The 14,913-nt window shown below is 31.2% G+C and overlaps 2 protein-coding genes across 2 annotated transcripts in view; one reads left to right on the forward strand and one right to left on the reverse strand.

Moving 5' to 3' along the window:
• The window catches only part of LOC111715677 (uncharacterized), a gene marked incomplete at its 3' end in the record, with an annotated part of 11,721 nt that extends 7,371 nt beyond the window's left edge, over positions 1-4,350 (reverse strand). Inside the window, 1 exon segment of the mRNA XM_023491033.1 lies at positions 3,260-4,350. Within this exon segment, the coding sequence (XP_023346801.1) occupies positions 3,260-3,396 (137 nt within the window).
• Positions 4,351-5,478: 1,128 nt separating this feature from the next.
• On the forward strand, positions 5,479-8,234 carry LOC111715678 (vesicle-associated membrane protein 2). Its single transcript, XM_023491036.1, has 3 exons — positions 5,479-5,584; positions 6,427-6,546; positions 7,762-8,234. Exons 1-3 carry the CDS (start codon positions 5,540-5,542, stop codon positions 7,894-7,896), a joined length of 300 nt encoding a protein of 99 aa, XP_023346804.1. The 5' UTR covers positions 5,479-5,539; the 3' UTR covers positions 7,897-8,234.
• The last annotated feature ends 6,679 nt before the right edge of the window (positions 8,235-14,913 follow it).

A 14,913-nucleotide genomic window follows, 5' to 3' on the forward strand; every position in this document is an offset into this window, starting at 1 on the left:
CCTTACCCTGCCTCCCCCCCCCTCCCACTTTACTTCAGTTCTATCCTTCCCTACCCTACTTCCTTCCCTCTACCTTTCTCCTCCTCATACCCCTCCCTCATCCTCCCACTGTTTTCTTTATTCTGGAAAGCCACACCCTTTAGTATTAAGCCGGATATCCCGGCTGTTTAATTTCAGTCAAAGATATATTTCAAAATATCAATATCTACAATATACACAATATGAACATGCGTATAATAAATAGCGTAACTTTAGCAGGGGAAAAAAGGGTCGTTGACAATTTTTGGAAAATGAATTGATCATTTCGTTAACTACGTAGAAAAAAAACGAAAAACGAAACGGACGTTTTAAAAAACTATCGTTTTTGAAAAAGATCGGGGTTTAGAATGAAAAACAAAGAAGTCGCTGTTAAGTTTTCGTTCGTTTATTCGTTAGGTTGTTTTTAATTTTTGACGATCGTTAACGACCATTACAGCTCTGCCTTTTTAAAATATATATTATTTTTACACCAAGATCATGTTCATGTCATTGACAAAAATTATCAATTATTACCATATCCAATAACAAATCAAATCAAATAACCCTAGACAACTATCTATATAATAAAGCAAGACATTCGTCTATATGTTCCCTATAGCCGGCCAAACGGCTGGACCAAATGAGCGGAATTTTTTTTGTAGACATTCATGGGTAGTTTGCAGGGTGACATAGTCTAACAAAATTTGATTCTTTTTTCAAATAAAAAAAATTTAAAAATTTTTTTTCCCACGGGCAACGCCGGGCACTTCAGCTAGTAGTGTATATGAATTATATACATAATTAGATGAATTGTTAGTGTTAAATAATTGTATATAATTGATAAGTAATTAAATAATTCATAACCTTGACCAGAATAGAAGTTTAACATATTTAAAAAGTACACGATCTAAGATCAATATGCAAAAACAAGATTGTTTTCGAGGCTGACAAAAATGTTTTATTCCTTTGAGTAAAGTTAATTTTTGTATTGCATTACAGAATGGTCGAAAGACCGGTCGGTGTTTAGAACAATCTAAAATAGCCCAGAAAATTTTTTGCATGAGATACCTTTGAAAATAAAACATGTTTTACATAATACCTGATCTTTAATCGATAAAATCCATCATTCTATCTATCTATTAACCAATCTACTAATTATTTTTTCGAACGATGGAGAAAGTTTGGGACAAGGATCGCTCGATCACCGACAAAGGTTCTACATCAGTGTTGATCTCAGATCTGCAAGTTACGACACAGATAGCTACGGTAAAGAAAGACTAATCTGATGTTTAAAGTTTTTACTAAGGAAATTTTTTAATAAGATATAACACGCACCGTGTTTGTAATATCTACAGTAATACTCCTGATAAGTATGCTATCTTTTAATAAGTAATTTAGTTTTTTCCTCACGAACTGCTTTATTATAAATATTTGAATATAAACTTACAAATAATTCAGAAATGGAAAAAATACGTAAAAAATGTATCTTTTAAATCTATTCCGACTTTATTGATTTATTTAACTATATTCGTATGCACATGATAACTCGTTAATAAACTTTTGTGATAAATTCATATTTTCAACAATCCTGTAAACTATAAATGATACGTAAATAAATATCTAGATTTCAAAAAAATAAAACAATAGTTTTATCTATGTATTACATCGATATGATATTATTCCTATTCCTGTAGGTGCGTACACAGGGTTTTAGCCAGGGGGGGGGGGCAAGTTTTCGATTGTGCGGATTTAAAACTGTCTGTTTCCTTATATTTTCGATTCCCTGCAACTGTAAACTTGTTTCTCTCTTTGCCAAATCATCAAATAAGCCATTCGATTCCTATATCTAAGGCATAATGCATAATTTAACCTTGGGATCGTAACATTCTAAGAGTTTCCGGTCGTCTTTACAGTCTTATCTTTTGTGGGTAACCATGTTTTTTATAATGAATCCCTCTGTATAGTTCTGTACTACTCTTTGAATTCCTGAGTAGTCTCCTGAAGACTACTCATTAGTCCTCCGTCCTCTTTATTCTCCCTTAATCCCCTCCTAGTGTAATTTCCCTCTGACCTTCATGGGGGTTGCGGGAAGACATGCCAAACACTTACATAATGCATATAGCTATAATTGTTAAACAAGACGGGGGGGGGGAGGAGTTTAGATAAAAGGGAAACACTAAGGTATAATTTCAAAGTAAATGTTCAACTACTTTTTAAGTGGATATCCACACCTTTGAAGATAAGGGCAAGCTCAATTTTTACCAACCACACCTGCTTTAAACCTTTGTCATAAATCCCAGGGGGGGGGCAGGGCCCCCTTGGGATGCCTAGGGGGGAGGGCAACAGGACTACTGCCCCCCCCCTGTGTTCGCGCTTGTATTCCTGCTGCAAAAAGTATTGGTCTAAAGCTGTTAAAATTTTCTGACTTTTCCTAAATACCTAAAGCCATCCCTTAAGCTCTAAAACCGGGCTTTTATACTAACTGCATGATTTTTCAGGCACACTGCCTGAACGACTACTTTTTTCCTGTAACTAACTAAATATTTTTTTGACCCATTTTTAGTTGTCATATTTTGATAAATTTTAGCTTTTAAGAGAGTCTGTGACTTAACGGATTGCACAAATTTTTCAAAGAAACTGTTGCATACCCGTTAAAAGAAATTGCCACACTTTTAGTTTTTCTTAATTACACATTAGGTGATTCAAAGTTTTGCAAAATTATTTCCATATTTGAACTAAATTTTGAAAAATAATTTTTTTGCAGATTCTAAAATTAGAGCTTAATAGCTTTCCAATGATGTATCATTTGTCATATTTGGACATCAAACATGGGATTTAGAGGGGGATCGAACCCCTCCCCCCCCCCAGCGTATTTTGGTTTTTAAGTACCCCAAGGATAGGGTTAAGTAATGTAGCTAGATTTTTACTTTATTCGGCAAGGTGGGGTTTAGGGAGGATGGGGGGGGACAGAAAAAAATGCTGATAACAAATATATTATATATATACATAAGTTGTATAATATATAATATACGTATATGTATATCTATATGTTTGGTTCGCAATAATGTTATATTTACAAATAATGGGTTAAATGTAATTTTCCTTCAATAAATTTTACGTACAATGATATGTATTTAAACAAATCTTGGTATATTCAATGCAAGGAAATAAATCAATATTAGTTTATATATATATATATCTTTCTAATTTTCTATTCAATCTGTCTATCTAAGTAACTTACTTTCTATCTATCTCTATGATGTACACCTGTGAAGAGAGTGGAGCTAGGCCATTCAGGCAGTAGTTCAATCCAAGCAGTGTCACCGGTATGACACAGAGAGGCCTAGTTACACTTGCATACAGTGCAACATGACTCATAGCTTCTAAAAACAGCTGTTAAATAAAAACATACATAGTTTTCAATATATTTCATTTGGCTTATCCTGGTTTGTTTTTATTCAATAAACGGCATAACAATTAGCCCGAATGCTCCATTCGGGCTAATTTTTATTTTGGCAACTTACATTGCCAAAAGGATAAGTTATAATTCGTCAATGCTGATTAATTGTGCGCTCAGCGACTTGCCAAAAAATTAGTTTTTAAAGAACGATGAAAAACTTTTAACTATTAAAAATCACCATTTAAAAGCTAAAATTTTTGCTTAAAAGGAGTTTCGAATCGACCTGAAAGCCTTGTACCGTACTGCAATACAAATATCGTGTTATATTGCAATAAAATGACAATTGATCTATTAGCTTATCCTAGACAACTGTAGTGTAGACTAATATACAAAATTTCGTTTTTATTGATTTTTGCGTGTAAGCTTTCAACCTTTGGAACACTGTTACAAATGCATAGTGAGCAAATAAGCTTTCGGTGCGTTCTGAAGTAATTTTCAGTACACACCGACCGAAGATTTAGTAACGTTTTGTTGAAAACATTTCAAACTCTATAAATACTTGATTAATTCTTATTGCTAACTTTCTAATAGGAAAGTTTAGAGGTAATAGTGGTAACAGTGTTACGGGTGACTTAATGTCAAGCACTGATTCGAGTATTCTTTGCTTATTTTGGATTTCTTTTTATATCTTTAAAAAGTTTACACTAAAAATAGAAATCAAAACTTATCAGCGTTTGCTGATATATTTTAACTTGATTTAAGTTTTTAGTTCAGTTTTTTTTTCAATTTTAAATCAAATAATTTATTTTATTTACGCTTCAAGTTTTTTATAATTATTATCCAGGGTTGTATGAGGAACCGGCTTTAATGTCTCATCCTATGTGTGTAGCTCTGTAATCAGAACTTATGTTTTGTATTTTAAATCATAATATTATTATAAAAAAACAAACACAATATTAAATATAAAAATAAAAGGTGTTAATCATCTATAAAAAGTCAAGTAATCATTACCATGAATTTAAAAACAAAATGAGAATAAGAACTAAGAGAAAATGTATTTAATAGTTCTAATTGCCATCAAAACAATTACAATTGTTGTCAATATTTTTTTTAAGATGTTTTAAGCTAAAGTAAAGAAATACAACTTTAATATTGTAAATTAATTGATTATACAATATTAGACTTTAATAGATTTATTTTGTTTGGGAAATACATCTAATTTGATTCTGGTCTGTGAAAAAAAAAATCCAAAAAAACCAATAACTTTTTTGTGACTAGCGCTTTCAGATCTAAAAACTATAGTTTTGAAAAGCCCTGAAAAAATGCATATAGAAACTTGTGTCACACGTTGATATTTGTTTAAAACAATTTTTCTTAATTTTTTTACTCTTTTAGGCATTTTTTCAACCCTCTCTAGCACCCAAACTATTAAAGTTATCGGTATAATTTGCTTTTCTTTGAGCTGGCCCTGAAAAATTGTGCTATGAACATGCATTTTAACCCTATAACTATTCTAGGGGGGGGGGGGCAAACGGCCCCCCCCGGCCATACATAGATTTAGACCCCCCCCCCAGCCTTTATAGGGTTAAATTTCCATAAAGTACATGTGTCTAGGGCTATAAAAAAGTATGAGTAAGTTAATCAGGTAAATCAAAAGTCAAGGCGTTATGACACTTTTAAGTCGACCCATCTAGAAAACTGATGCAATATTTTTAGCAGTCTGGGTTAATGTTACTTTCCTTAGCCCCTATGGGATTCATGGGAGAAAAAAGAGAAATATAAGATTTAATTGGAAGTGTTTACCTTATTAAAGAGACAAACAAATAGCCTATGTTACCAATCTTGGTGTTTCCAAGGGTAGAAATTATTAAGTTTCTTTGATAAATATTTTCGATTGACAATGTAAGTGAGGCTTTCTATTCTATTTTTAGGGTACAGATTACGCGTAATTTATTAATATTGTAGGAATTTCCAAGTTATTATGGAAGGTTTTTATATTCTTGTATACCCTTGAATGCACACCAATGACTCTGATAATAGTTTTTGCAATTCACAGAAAATATACAAAACTAATAATAAAATAAAAATTGTATTTGTTTGATAAATGTTGCATTCCAGAAAATGAAAGAAACAAATGGGAGTAAGATTACAGAAACAAGAAAACAGGTAAAATTCCCATTTTTCATTTTATTATTTTTTTAGCATTTTAGATTTTTAATTGAAGGTTTTTGAATTGAGTTCATTATTGTTTTTTGTTGAATCCTGTTTTTTTCGTCAATAACAGATTTTTAAATGTGATTTTTCTATTGTACGTTTTTTACTTTTTTTTACAAATCTTTATACTCTATTATTTCTGAATATTTCTTTCACAATTGACTTGAGCCAGAGTGTCCACTGACACGTAATAATGTACATTCATATTCTTAAATAAAAACTTTTTTTTGAATATGGATTTATTTTCTTGCTTTAAGATCATGATTTCAATTTTAAAATTGATAATTTAAATTAAATTCAAAATTAAATATTTTGAATCTATACATAGTTACGTATAAAAAATGAGAATGAAATGGCGACCAAAATCTTAAAATTTTAAATATCTAATGGTTTGGTTTTATTTTCTTTCCAGATTGAATTCGTCTACAAAGTTTCACACAGTATAGGAGTAGTGATTATGGACAAGTTTTCTAAAAATAAACTTTTGCTAATTTCTTAGACATATTATTGTAAAAATTTTCAGTAATACTAATTTCATGTCATCATCTTCTGTAGATAAAGGGTTTTATTTTCCGACGCAACTTTAATTTTCTAACCTCTATATTTAATTGAACTTAATGATGTAAACCTTTGATATTTAAAACTTATAATATTTGATCTAACAAGAATAATGAACATAGTTTGAAATATCAAAGATCTACGACATTCAGTTGCGAAGATAGTAATAGCTCTCGGAAATGATATTCAGAGACACCTGTTGGTGATACAACTAACTATAGGAACTATGTATCTAGGTGGATGAGGTAACTGATGTTATGCGCACCAATATGACACGAATCCTAGAAAGGGAAGGAAAACTGGGAGAGCTAGAACTTAGGGCTGATCAGTTACAAACAGATTCTCAACAATTTCAGGTTTTAATTATAGAAAAAATGTTTTTAAAATCTTTTTTTTTCAATTTTTTTTGGGAATCGCCATTATGATCTATTGCTTAATAGTATCAATATCTAACAATACTCTCCTAACTATTGTCTGATTGATAATATAAAAGATATCATACATTTCTAACTTGAAAAATATTTATTATTCTGACAATTTCCTTCTTTGTTTCTGTACCCAAAATTCTCAAGTGACTTCTTACCCTGGACGTACAACTAACTTCAGCGAATTTATCCTGTTTCGCTCTCTAATTCAAAATTCGCCAAAAAAAAGCAAAAAAGATGGTTTATATATAAATATTAAAAATACATATCATCTCAAAAAAAATTATGAAAAAGCCAATACGAAAAATCTATATTTAAGGGGTTAAAATTGGTTGGAAAGTTAAGACTTACCGAACTTTTAACAAGGACCTTAAGTTCACCGTAACTGTGGTTTTTCCTAAATAATTTAAAAACGGCTGACATTAGAACGTATAAACTTCTTCGCCTTTTCAGCATCATAGAAGTAAACAAATTTGAAATAATTTTTTATATGGATATAGAAAGGTGGAGGAATGTCAGTGTCTCAAAAAAATCAGAAATGTTTAATAACTTTTTTTATTAATTAAGCTATTTTATTATATTTGAAAAGCCCTTGATAAATGGATGTAATATCATTTGTCACATGTTGATTTTTAATAATTATTTTTGAACATTTTTCAACGTACTTTTAAAACTTTTATTTATTCATTCCTGGCACCCTAACCATTAAAGTTAGAGGTCTTATTTTTAATGAGCAGGCCTTGAAAAGTTGGACTAAGAACATGTATACCAATCCCTTATCTCAATTCTAAGGGCAAAATTATAGGAGGGTGCCGGGGTGAAAGAGGGTGAAAACACCCAACCGGGATAGGGTTAAGAGCAGCCACAACATTCAGAGTATGAAACATAGATATCTTATTCAACATTGATCATACAATTGTGCATCAGACATTCCACTCCAGAATGGGGTCACTTACAAATATTTTTAAAGCCCCTTTTAACCCTATTCCTGCTGGGGGGGGGGGTCAATTTGACCCCCCCCCTACCCCCCCCCAGCGGGAATAGGGTTCAGAAATTGGATTATAAAAAGTTTGCCATGTTTGTGAAACGAAGTAAAAAATCCAAATCACTAAAAAATTGAACCAAGAATTATTTTTTTTTTTTCAGCAAACTGGAGTTAAACTAAAACGGCAGTTCTACTGGGAAAACATGAAAATGAAAATATTGATCGGAAGCTGTGTGGTTCTTGTAATTATTATCATTATTGCTAGTGTGGCATCAAGTTTTTCCACATCAGACTAGTGCCACATCAAGAATATTGTGTTCTTGTAATTATTATAATTATTGCCAGTGTGGCATCAAGTTTTTCAACATCAGACTAGTGCCACATCAAGAATATTGTGTTCTTATAAATCAGAATCATTATTGCCACTGTATAGCATTTTTTTCAAGACCAGGTACTTGTGCCAGCGCATAAATAATGCTATGTTTTTATAAAATATGATCATTTTTGCTAGTGTTACATCAAGTTTTTCCATATTGGACTATAGCACTAGCATCAATAATACTACAGTGAAACCCTTAATAACGAATACATCGAAAGAATTCATCAAATGTTGTATTTTTCACTTTCTGATAATAGAAAGTTGCAGATATTTAGTTTTTTAATTAAATGATTATATGGAACTCTTTAAAACTGTTCCCGCATGTATTCAAGGCTATTCATTTATTTTCGCAAATACTGAAATTTACGTAATATAGTATAAAACTCATTGAAAAATTGTCAAGACGACATTTGATAAATTCTTCCGATGTATTCTTTATTAAGGGTTTCAATGTATGTTTTCATAAATCATAATCAATATTGCCAGTGCCACATAAAAGTTTTCAGAGTGACAGCTGAACATTGTTAATGGTTTGTTTGTATATAATCATTATCATTATTACTAGTATATAGCATCAAGTCCTTGCAAGCATCCACTTTTTTCTAAACATCAAAATATCAAAATGTAGGAAACATATTTTAATAAGGATTATTTTATATTTGTATAATGTGTCATATTTATGAAAAAATCGAATTAAAAACATTTTAAAAGTATACATTTATCTATTTACTGTGGTAAAATATGAAATGCACAATTATAGCCTCGGCTCTTAATGTGTAATTTCAGAAAATTTATAAAAAAAATTTGTACTGCAATCTCTTAATTTTCAGTATTAGAAAAAATTTTTTTTTATTGTAATGGTAATATCATTTGTTTTCGTTTTTGTGTTTATTTAACTCTTTAATAACAGATAAATAATCTGTGTGAATTTCTCTGTCATAAATCTTCCTACCTTGTTCCATTCAAACCAAAAAATATTTTAAACTTAAAGAGACTGTGTGCGTAATTTCAAGTTACCTTCCATTTAAAAATCGAGGCATGTCCGATTCACAATGGCACCATTCAACCCTTTGTCCGGACAACGATGAGGTAGATATTTGTTTAGCTAAAGATTGAGTGTCGGGAGGTTAAAGTGTACACTGTACACTCCGTGCTAGTGTACACTGTACACTGTACACTACGTGCTAGTGTACACTCGCGCGGTTTCAACTGGCACTTAATTTCCCACTAAATGAAAAATAATAGCAACGAAATCCTGGATTAAACAAAGGTTTAAAGGGTATCGTTGTAAATCGGACATGCCACTTTATAAATGGAAATTACGCTTACAGTCCCTTTAAAATAAGTTATGACATGAGACCAAAGAACCGTCAACACCCTGTGATATAAAATTTTTAAAATTTTTTTATATTTACTTTTTAATCTTTAATTCTTTAATATCTATCTTTTTAATACATACATTTTTTGTCAATTAAAATATTTTTTTTTATCTCATGTGACTTAAATGTATATCTATATGTATATTAATTCTTAATACATTATGTCAAAAAGTTTATTTGTTAAACAAATAAAAATTATTAACTTAGAATATTTTTTTTCTTCAGTTTTTAATTTACACTTGGTTTTCGGGTTGTCTAAATTCTTGTTCTAATATAAACTCTTGGTTCAGTTCAACCCTACTATTGACTAAATTATTGTTCTATTATTAACTCTAGTTTTAACCCTACTCTTTTCCTATTCCTAATTCTCGTTTTCATATTAACTCTTGTTTCAACCCTACTCTTGTCGTAATCCAAATTCTTGTTCTAATATTTACTCTTGGTTCAACCCTACTCTTGTCGTAATCCAAATTCTTGTTCTAATATTTACTCTTGGTTCAACCCTACTCTTGTCGTAATCCAAATTCTTGTTCTAATATTTACTCTTGGTTCAACCTTACTCTTGTCTAAATCCTAATTCTTGTTCTAATATTTACTCTTGTTTTAACCCTACTCATTGTCTTAATCATAATTCTTGTTTTAATACTTACTCTTAGTTCAATCCTACTCTTGTCTTAATCTTAATCCTTGTTACAATACTTACTCTTGGTTTAACTCTACTCTTGTCTTAATCCTAATCCTTGTTATAATACTTATTCTTGGTTCAACCCTACTCTTGTCTTAATCCTAACTTTTGTTTTAATACTTACTCTTGGTTCAACCATACTCTTGAATTAAACCTAATTCTTGTTCTAATATTTACTCCTGGTTCAACCCTACTCTTGTCTAAATCCAAATTCTTTTTCTAATATTTACTCTTGGTTCAACCCTACTCTTGTCTCAATCCTAATTCTTGTTCTAATATTTACTCTTGGTTCACCCCTACTCTTGTCTTAACCCTAATCCTTGTTCTGATATTTACTCTTGGTTCAAACCTACTCTTGTTTTATTTCTAATTGTTGTTCTAATATTTACTCTTTTCTTAATTCTAATCCTTGTTATAATATTTACTCTTGGTTCAACCCTACTCTTGTTTTATTTCTAATTGTTGTTCTAATATTTACTCTTTTCTTAATCATAATCCTTGTTATAATATTTACTCTTGGTTCAACCCTACTCATGTCTTATTTCTAATGCTTGTTCTAATATTTACTCTTGTTTTAACCCTACTCCTTGTCTTAATCATAATCCCTGTTTAAATACTTACTCTTGGTTCAATTCTACTCTTGTCTTAATCCTAATCCTTGTTATAATACTTACTCTTGGTTTAACCCTACTTTTGTCTTAATCCTAATCCTTGTTATAATACTTATTCTTGGTTCAACCCTACTCTTGTCTTAATCCTAACTTTTGTTTTAATACTTACTCTTGGTTCAACCATACTCTTGTCTTTTTTCTAAATCTTGTTCTAATATTTGCTCTTGTTTCTACTAGATTTCAATACTACAACATTTTTCACCTGTTCATCGTCGTTGTCATTTCAAATTATTAATTTGTCGTTAAACCCTTATTGCGACTGAGGGGGTCAATATACCCCAAATAGTTTTTTTTGCGAAAATTCGAAATGAATTTGAGACTTGAAGCTTTTATACCTAGTGCCTGAATTCTAAGGCATATCTGCATGCTCCCAAATTGCCGTATTTTATCTAGAACAGGCTAAATCTATATTTGGACTTACTTCCAGTCCAAAGTGAATAAATACAGAAGGGGAACAGAAGTGGTTTGGAAATAATTGCATGAAAAGATTTCGTTTGGAAAGTAAAGACTAGAAAAAATAGACTAAAGACCCATGTTAATGTTGTCTTCAGTTAGAACTTCGAAATTTTCATAATTAAAAATCAAAACACTTAGCATGTTTGTATGTAGTTTATATGTAAATACTATATATAGCCGCTTAATCAATTTATTGATTTTGCATGGCACTTCTAATTCTATAGGAATTTATCTTTAAAACTGCTTAGTTTTGTTCTTTCAAATCTTATTCATTTCGAAAAAAGTTTGTAAATTTCTTAAATAAATCTATGTTATTATCCAGAGGCGTATTCAGGGGAGGCTATAGGGGCTCATCCCCTTCCTGGATCAGCGAAATATATGTTTTTTTGGGGGGGGAATGGAGGGGTTCGGCCTCTCCCCCCCCCCCTTAAAAAGAAAAAGAAATGTAAGCCCTTCCTGAGAAAAAAAACTGAATACGCCTGTCTTAATATCCTTCAAACTATGTCTAGTTCTCAACCACTCTTAAATCTGTCAAAATTCAAAAGTGAAGACCAAGAGATATATTTCGAAGATCTTCATTTTCGGTATCACAAATTGTGCATTCCTTGTTTTACAGATTATGCTTGCAGGCATTATTGTGCTGTCTGAAATCATTTATTGTGCAGTAAAATGGCTAAAATTCACTTCTGAAATCTTAATTTACATTAATCAATATTTAAGTTAAATACAAATTCTAAGTCTGTGTTTGTAAACAAAGGGAGTCCAGTTTCTGTTGTACTGTGCACTCCGTACAGACCAATTTATATATATATATATTATTTTTAAATACTTGGGACATAAAATGTCGTCATCCAACTATGAGTTTGGCCGGCCCGGCCACTTTAGTATTTAATCACTTTGCTTCCAGTCATCATGGATTTCAACAATTTATAGCTCTTTGGGAAGTCCATAGCAAAAGAAATCAGATTGCAAAATTTGGGAATTTACACATTTCCAGTTTCCGTGAATACACATTTAGGTTTTGAAAATTTTGCACAAAATTTTACAGATTTGAATGAGCCTCTCAAAAATGTATACTTTGTCGCATTTTGTTCACTTTTAGCTTTATCATATGTTATGCTAAATAATTCTAACCAATAAATATATGCAATTTTTTTAATTAGAGTCCTAGGGCTTTGCTAAAACGTATCAAATGTTATAGATTTGTTTCAAAATATTAAAATATGACCCCCCCCCCCCCTTCAGTCTATTTTGGGTAAACTAGACGTCCTTCGGAATAGGGTTAAGAGAATCATGTCCAAATCGTAACGGTACCTTTGAAACCTTTATGTGATTAAAAAATGACTTCCTATAATTACTACATTTATACCACACTTGAACATAATCAGTTTTAAAACCCATAGGAGTGTTTCAGCTGAAATTGAAAATATTAATATAGTTCTGTACTAGCTACGGCCATTCAGATGGAATGATTTAAAAGAGAGAATACTAGCATGTACTTAAAGAGAAGGATGGAACAGATTTAAATAGATTGATGGGAAAGAAAATTTTGATCGTGGAACTCTGTACATTTTATCTAATTTACCTTTTCTTCATTTTTGAGCTGATTAGCTTCTTAAAAGTAACTCGTACTGATGCATGATCATGAATAAAATGAGTTGCGGCAAGTATTGTTAATACTCTGTATAAATGATTTGGGTGATTTGTTTTGTATAGAGGACCAGTAATTTACACAATTCAGAATAACAAGACTGTTCAATTTAAAATAGTTCTCTGCAGATTGACCCTGAGAAGTACAGTTGGGCAAAGTTCTGGAAACAATACGGAATTCTGGGTTACGGTTTACGTACCACGTGGATTTAACGGTTCTGTCAATATTTCAGAAAACTGTAACTTTCGATCACAATTTGACCCCTTTTACATAATGTTATAGCCTTTTATCTTAAATATTTTTGTGTTGGCATGTACATTTTGAATGAAAAGTTATAAAATAAACAAATCTGTAAGTCCACAGACTGTTGAGTTATAGACGAAAACACGTTTGATTTCAAATAAAAGAAACCGAATGCTTCTCTATCTCGTTAGTTCAGGGTGGTACGGAAATGATCCGAAATGTTTCCCAGTATGGAAAAGGTTTCGGAAATCTAGAATTCCGGAACAATTTCCGGAACGGTTTTTCCCTTAAACCGGAAATTTCTGGAAAGTTGTTCCGGAATTACGGAACGTTACGGAATATTGTCCTGGAAATTTCCGGTTTACGGAACAATCGATCCGGAATTTTCCGGGAAAAGGTTCCGAAAAACGTTAAAGACATCTTAAACTTATGTGAAAGATAAAATCAGTAAATACTATCTAAATAATAATAGAATGTGCGCCTTGTTTAGCTGTAGTTAATACTACTGTGAATCATCATGAAATATAAATCCTGACTGCCATGTCTCAAAATAATTTCATCTACAGAAAACTGTGGAAAGGAAGATGACATATATAGCAATCCTTAAGTCTATTTTATGTTGTTACGAAGCAAATAGGTTGAACCTAAACAGGCTGGGGGGGGGGGGGGGGTTGTAAACATTCCGGTTTCCATTTGATCCGGAATTATCCCGGAATTCCGGTTTACGCAACAAATTTCCGGATCACTCCATTTCCAAAATGGAAATTTTTTTCCGGAAAAATGGAAACCCTGAATACGGAGGTTTTCGAAAATTAACAGAAGATTAACAAACTAAACAAAATTAACAAACATCAAAAACCGTTAGTTTTTAAATAATTAATAAAGCAGATTAGATTGAAAACAAAAACGAAACGGATTTTTTTAAAATTTGAATTTCGTTTTTTTTTGCTTAAAATTGCATGAAACTTTTAAAACAAAACTTTTAACGTGTTTTGCTATTTTTAAATGTCTTCTTCAGAGTCTACAACCAATAACGATTTCATTAACTGTTTACGAAATTTTGGCACATTGGATCATTAACCCCGTTAATATTGTAAAACCATTAACATTAAAAGATGCAACATTCAACTCGGATCGTAAACAAATCAATTTAATTCCAAACAAATCATTCAGATTTTACAAACAATAGTCATCGATTATTTTTCGACGCATTCGTAAATAGTTGATATTTCATAATACTTTTGTATTTTTCATGATCTGAGAGTTACTTTTGAAAACATTTATTCCTGTTTCGAGGATTTTTGATAATGAAGACGACATTTTCAAATTTTCCAGGAATGTTCGAAAATCCAGCGCCAGCGAAAATTATTTAGAAAAAACAAAATCAAAAATATTATGAAATATTAACTATATACGAATGCGTCGAAAAATTATCGATGAGTACTGTTTGTAATATCTGAATGATTTGTTTGGAATTAAATTGATTTGCTTACGATCCGAGTTGAATGTTGCATCTTTCTGAATTTGTATGCAAACTACGTTCTTCGGTATTTATAGTCGTTTTTTACAATTTTCTCCTTATAGACGCAACAGATAGAAGTAAGATTAGTAGCGATCAAAAGCGCTTTTTTATCGCATTAAGCCTATACCCCCTTTCATTTTTGCGAACACTCCCTTTAAGCCGCAAACAAGCACAAAATTAGTTTTAAATTTACATTTTTTTCTCAAAGGGTTTGCAAAATTTGTTAAAACTTTTTAAAAATTTATTTATTAAAATTCCAGCTATTTAATCATATTCGTACAATTTTCAAAACTGGAAAAATTCTAATTCGCCTTGGAGAAATGTATA

The sequence above is a fragment of the Eurytemora carolleeae genome, unplaced genomic scaffold (genome assembly GCF_000591075.1).
Source record: "Eurytemora carolleeae unplaced genomic scaffold, Eaff_2.0 scaffold1847, whole genome shotgun sequence".
Lineage (NCBI taxonomy): Eukaryota > Metazoa > Arthropoda > Copepoda > Calanoida > Temoridae > Eurytemora > Eurytemora carolleeae.

Coding starts and splice junctions, on each gene's coding strand:
- LOC111715678 (XM_023491036.1), top strand. CDS start 5,540: ATGAAAGAAACAAATGGGAGTAAGATTACAGAAACAAGAAAACAG. Junction 5,585..6,426: donor TTACAGAAACAAGAAAACAG/GTAAAATTCCCA, acceptor CTATGTATCTAG/GTGGATGAGGTAACTGATGT. Junction 6,547..7,761: donor CAGATTCTCAACAATTTCAG/GTTTTAATTATA, acceptor TTTTTTTTTCAG/CAAACTGGAGTTAAACTAAA.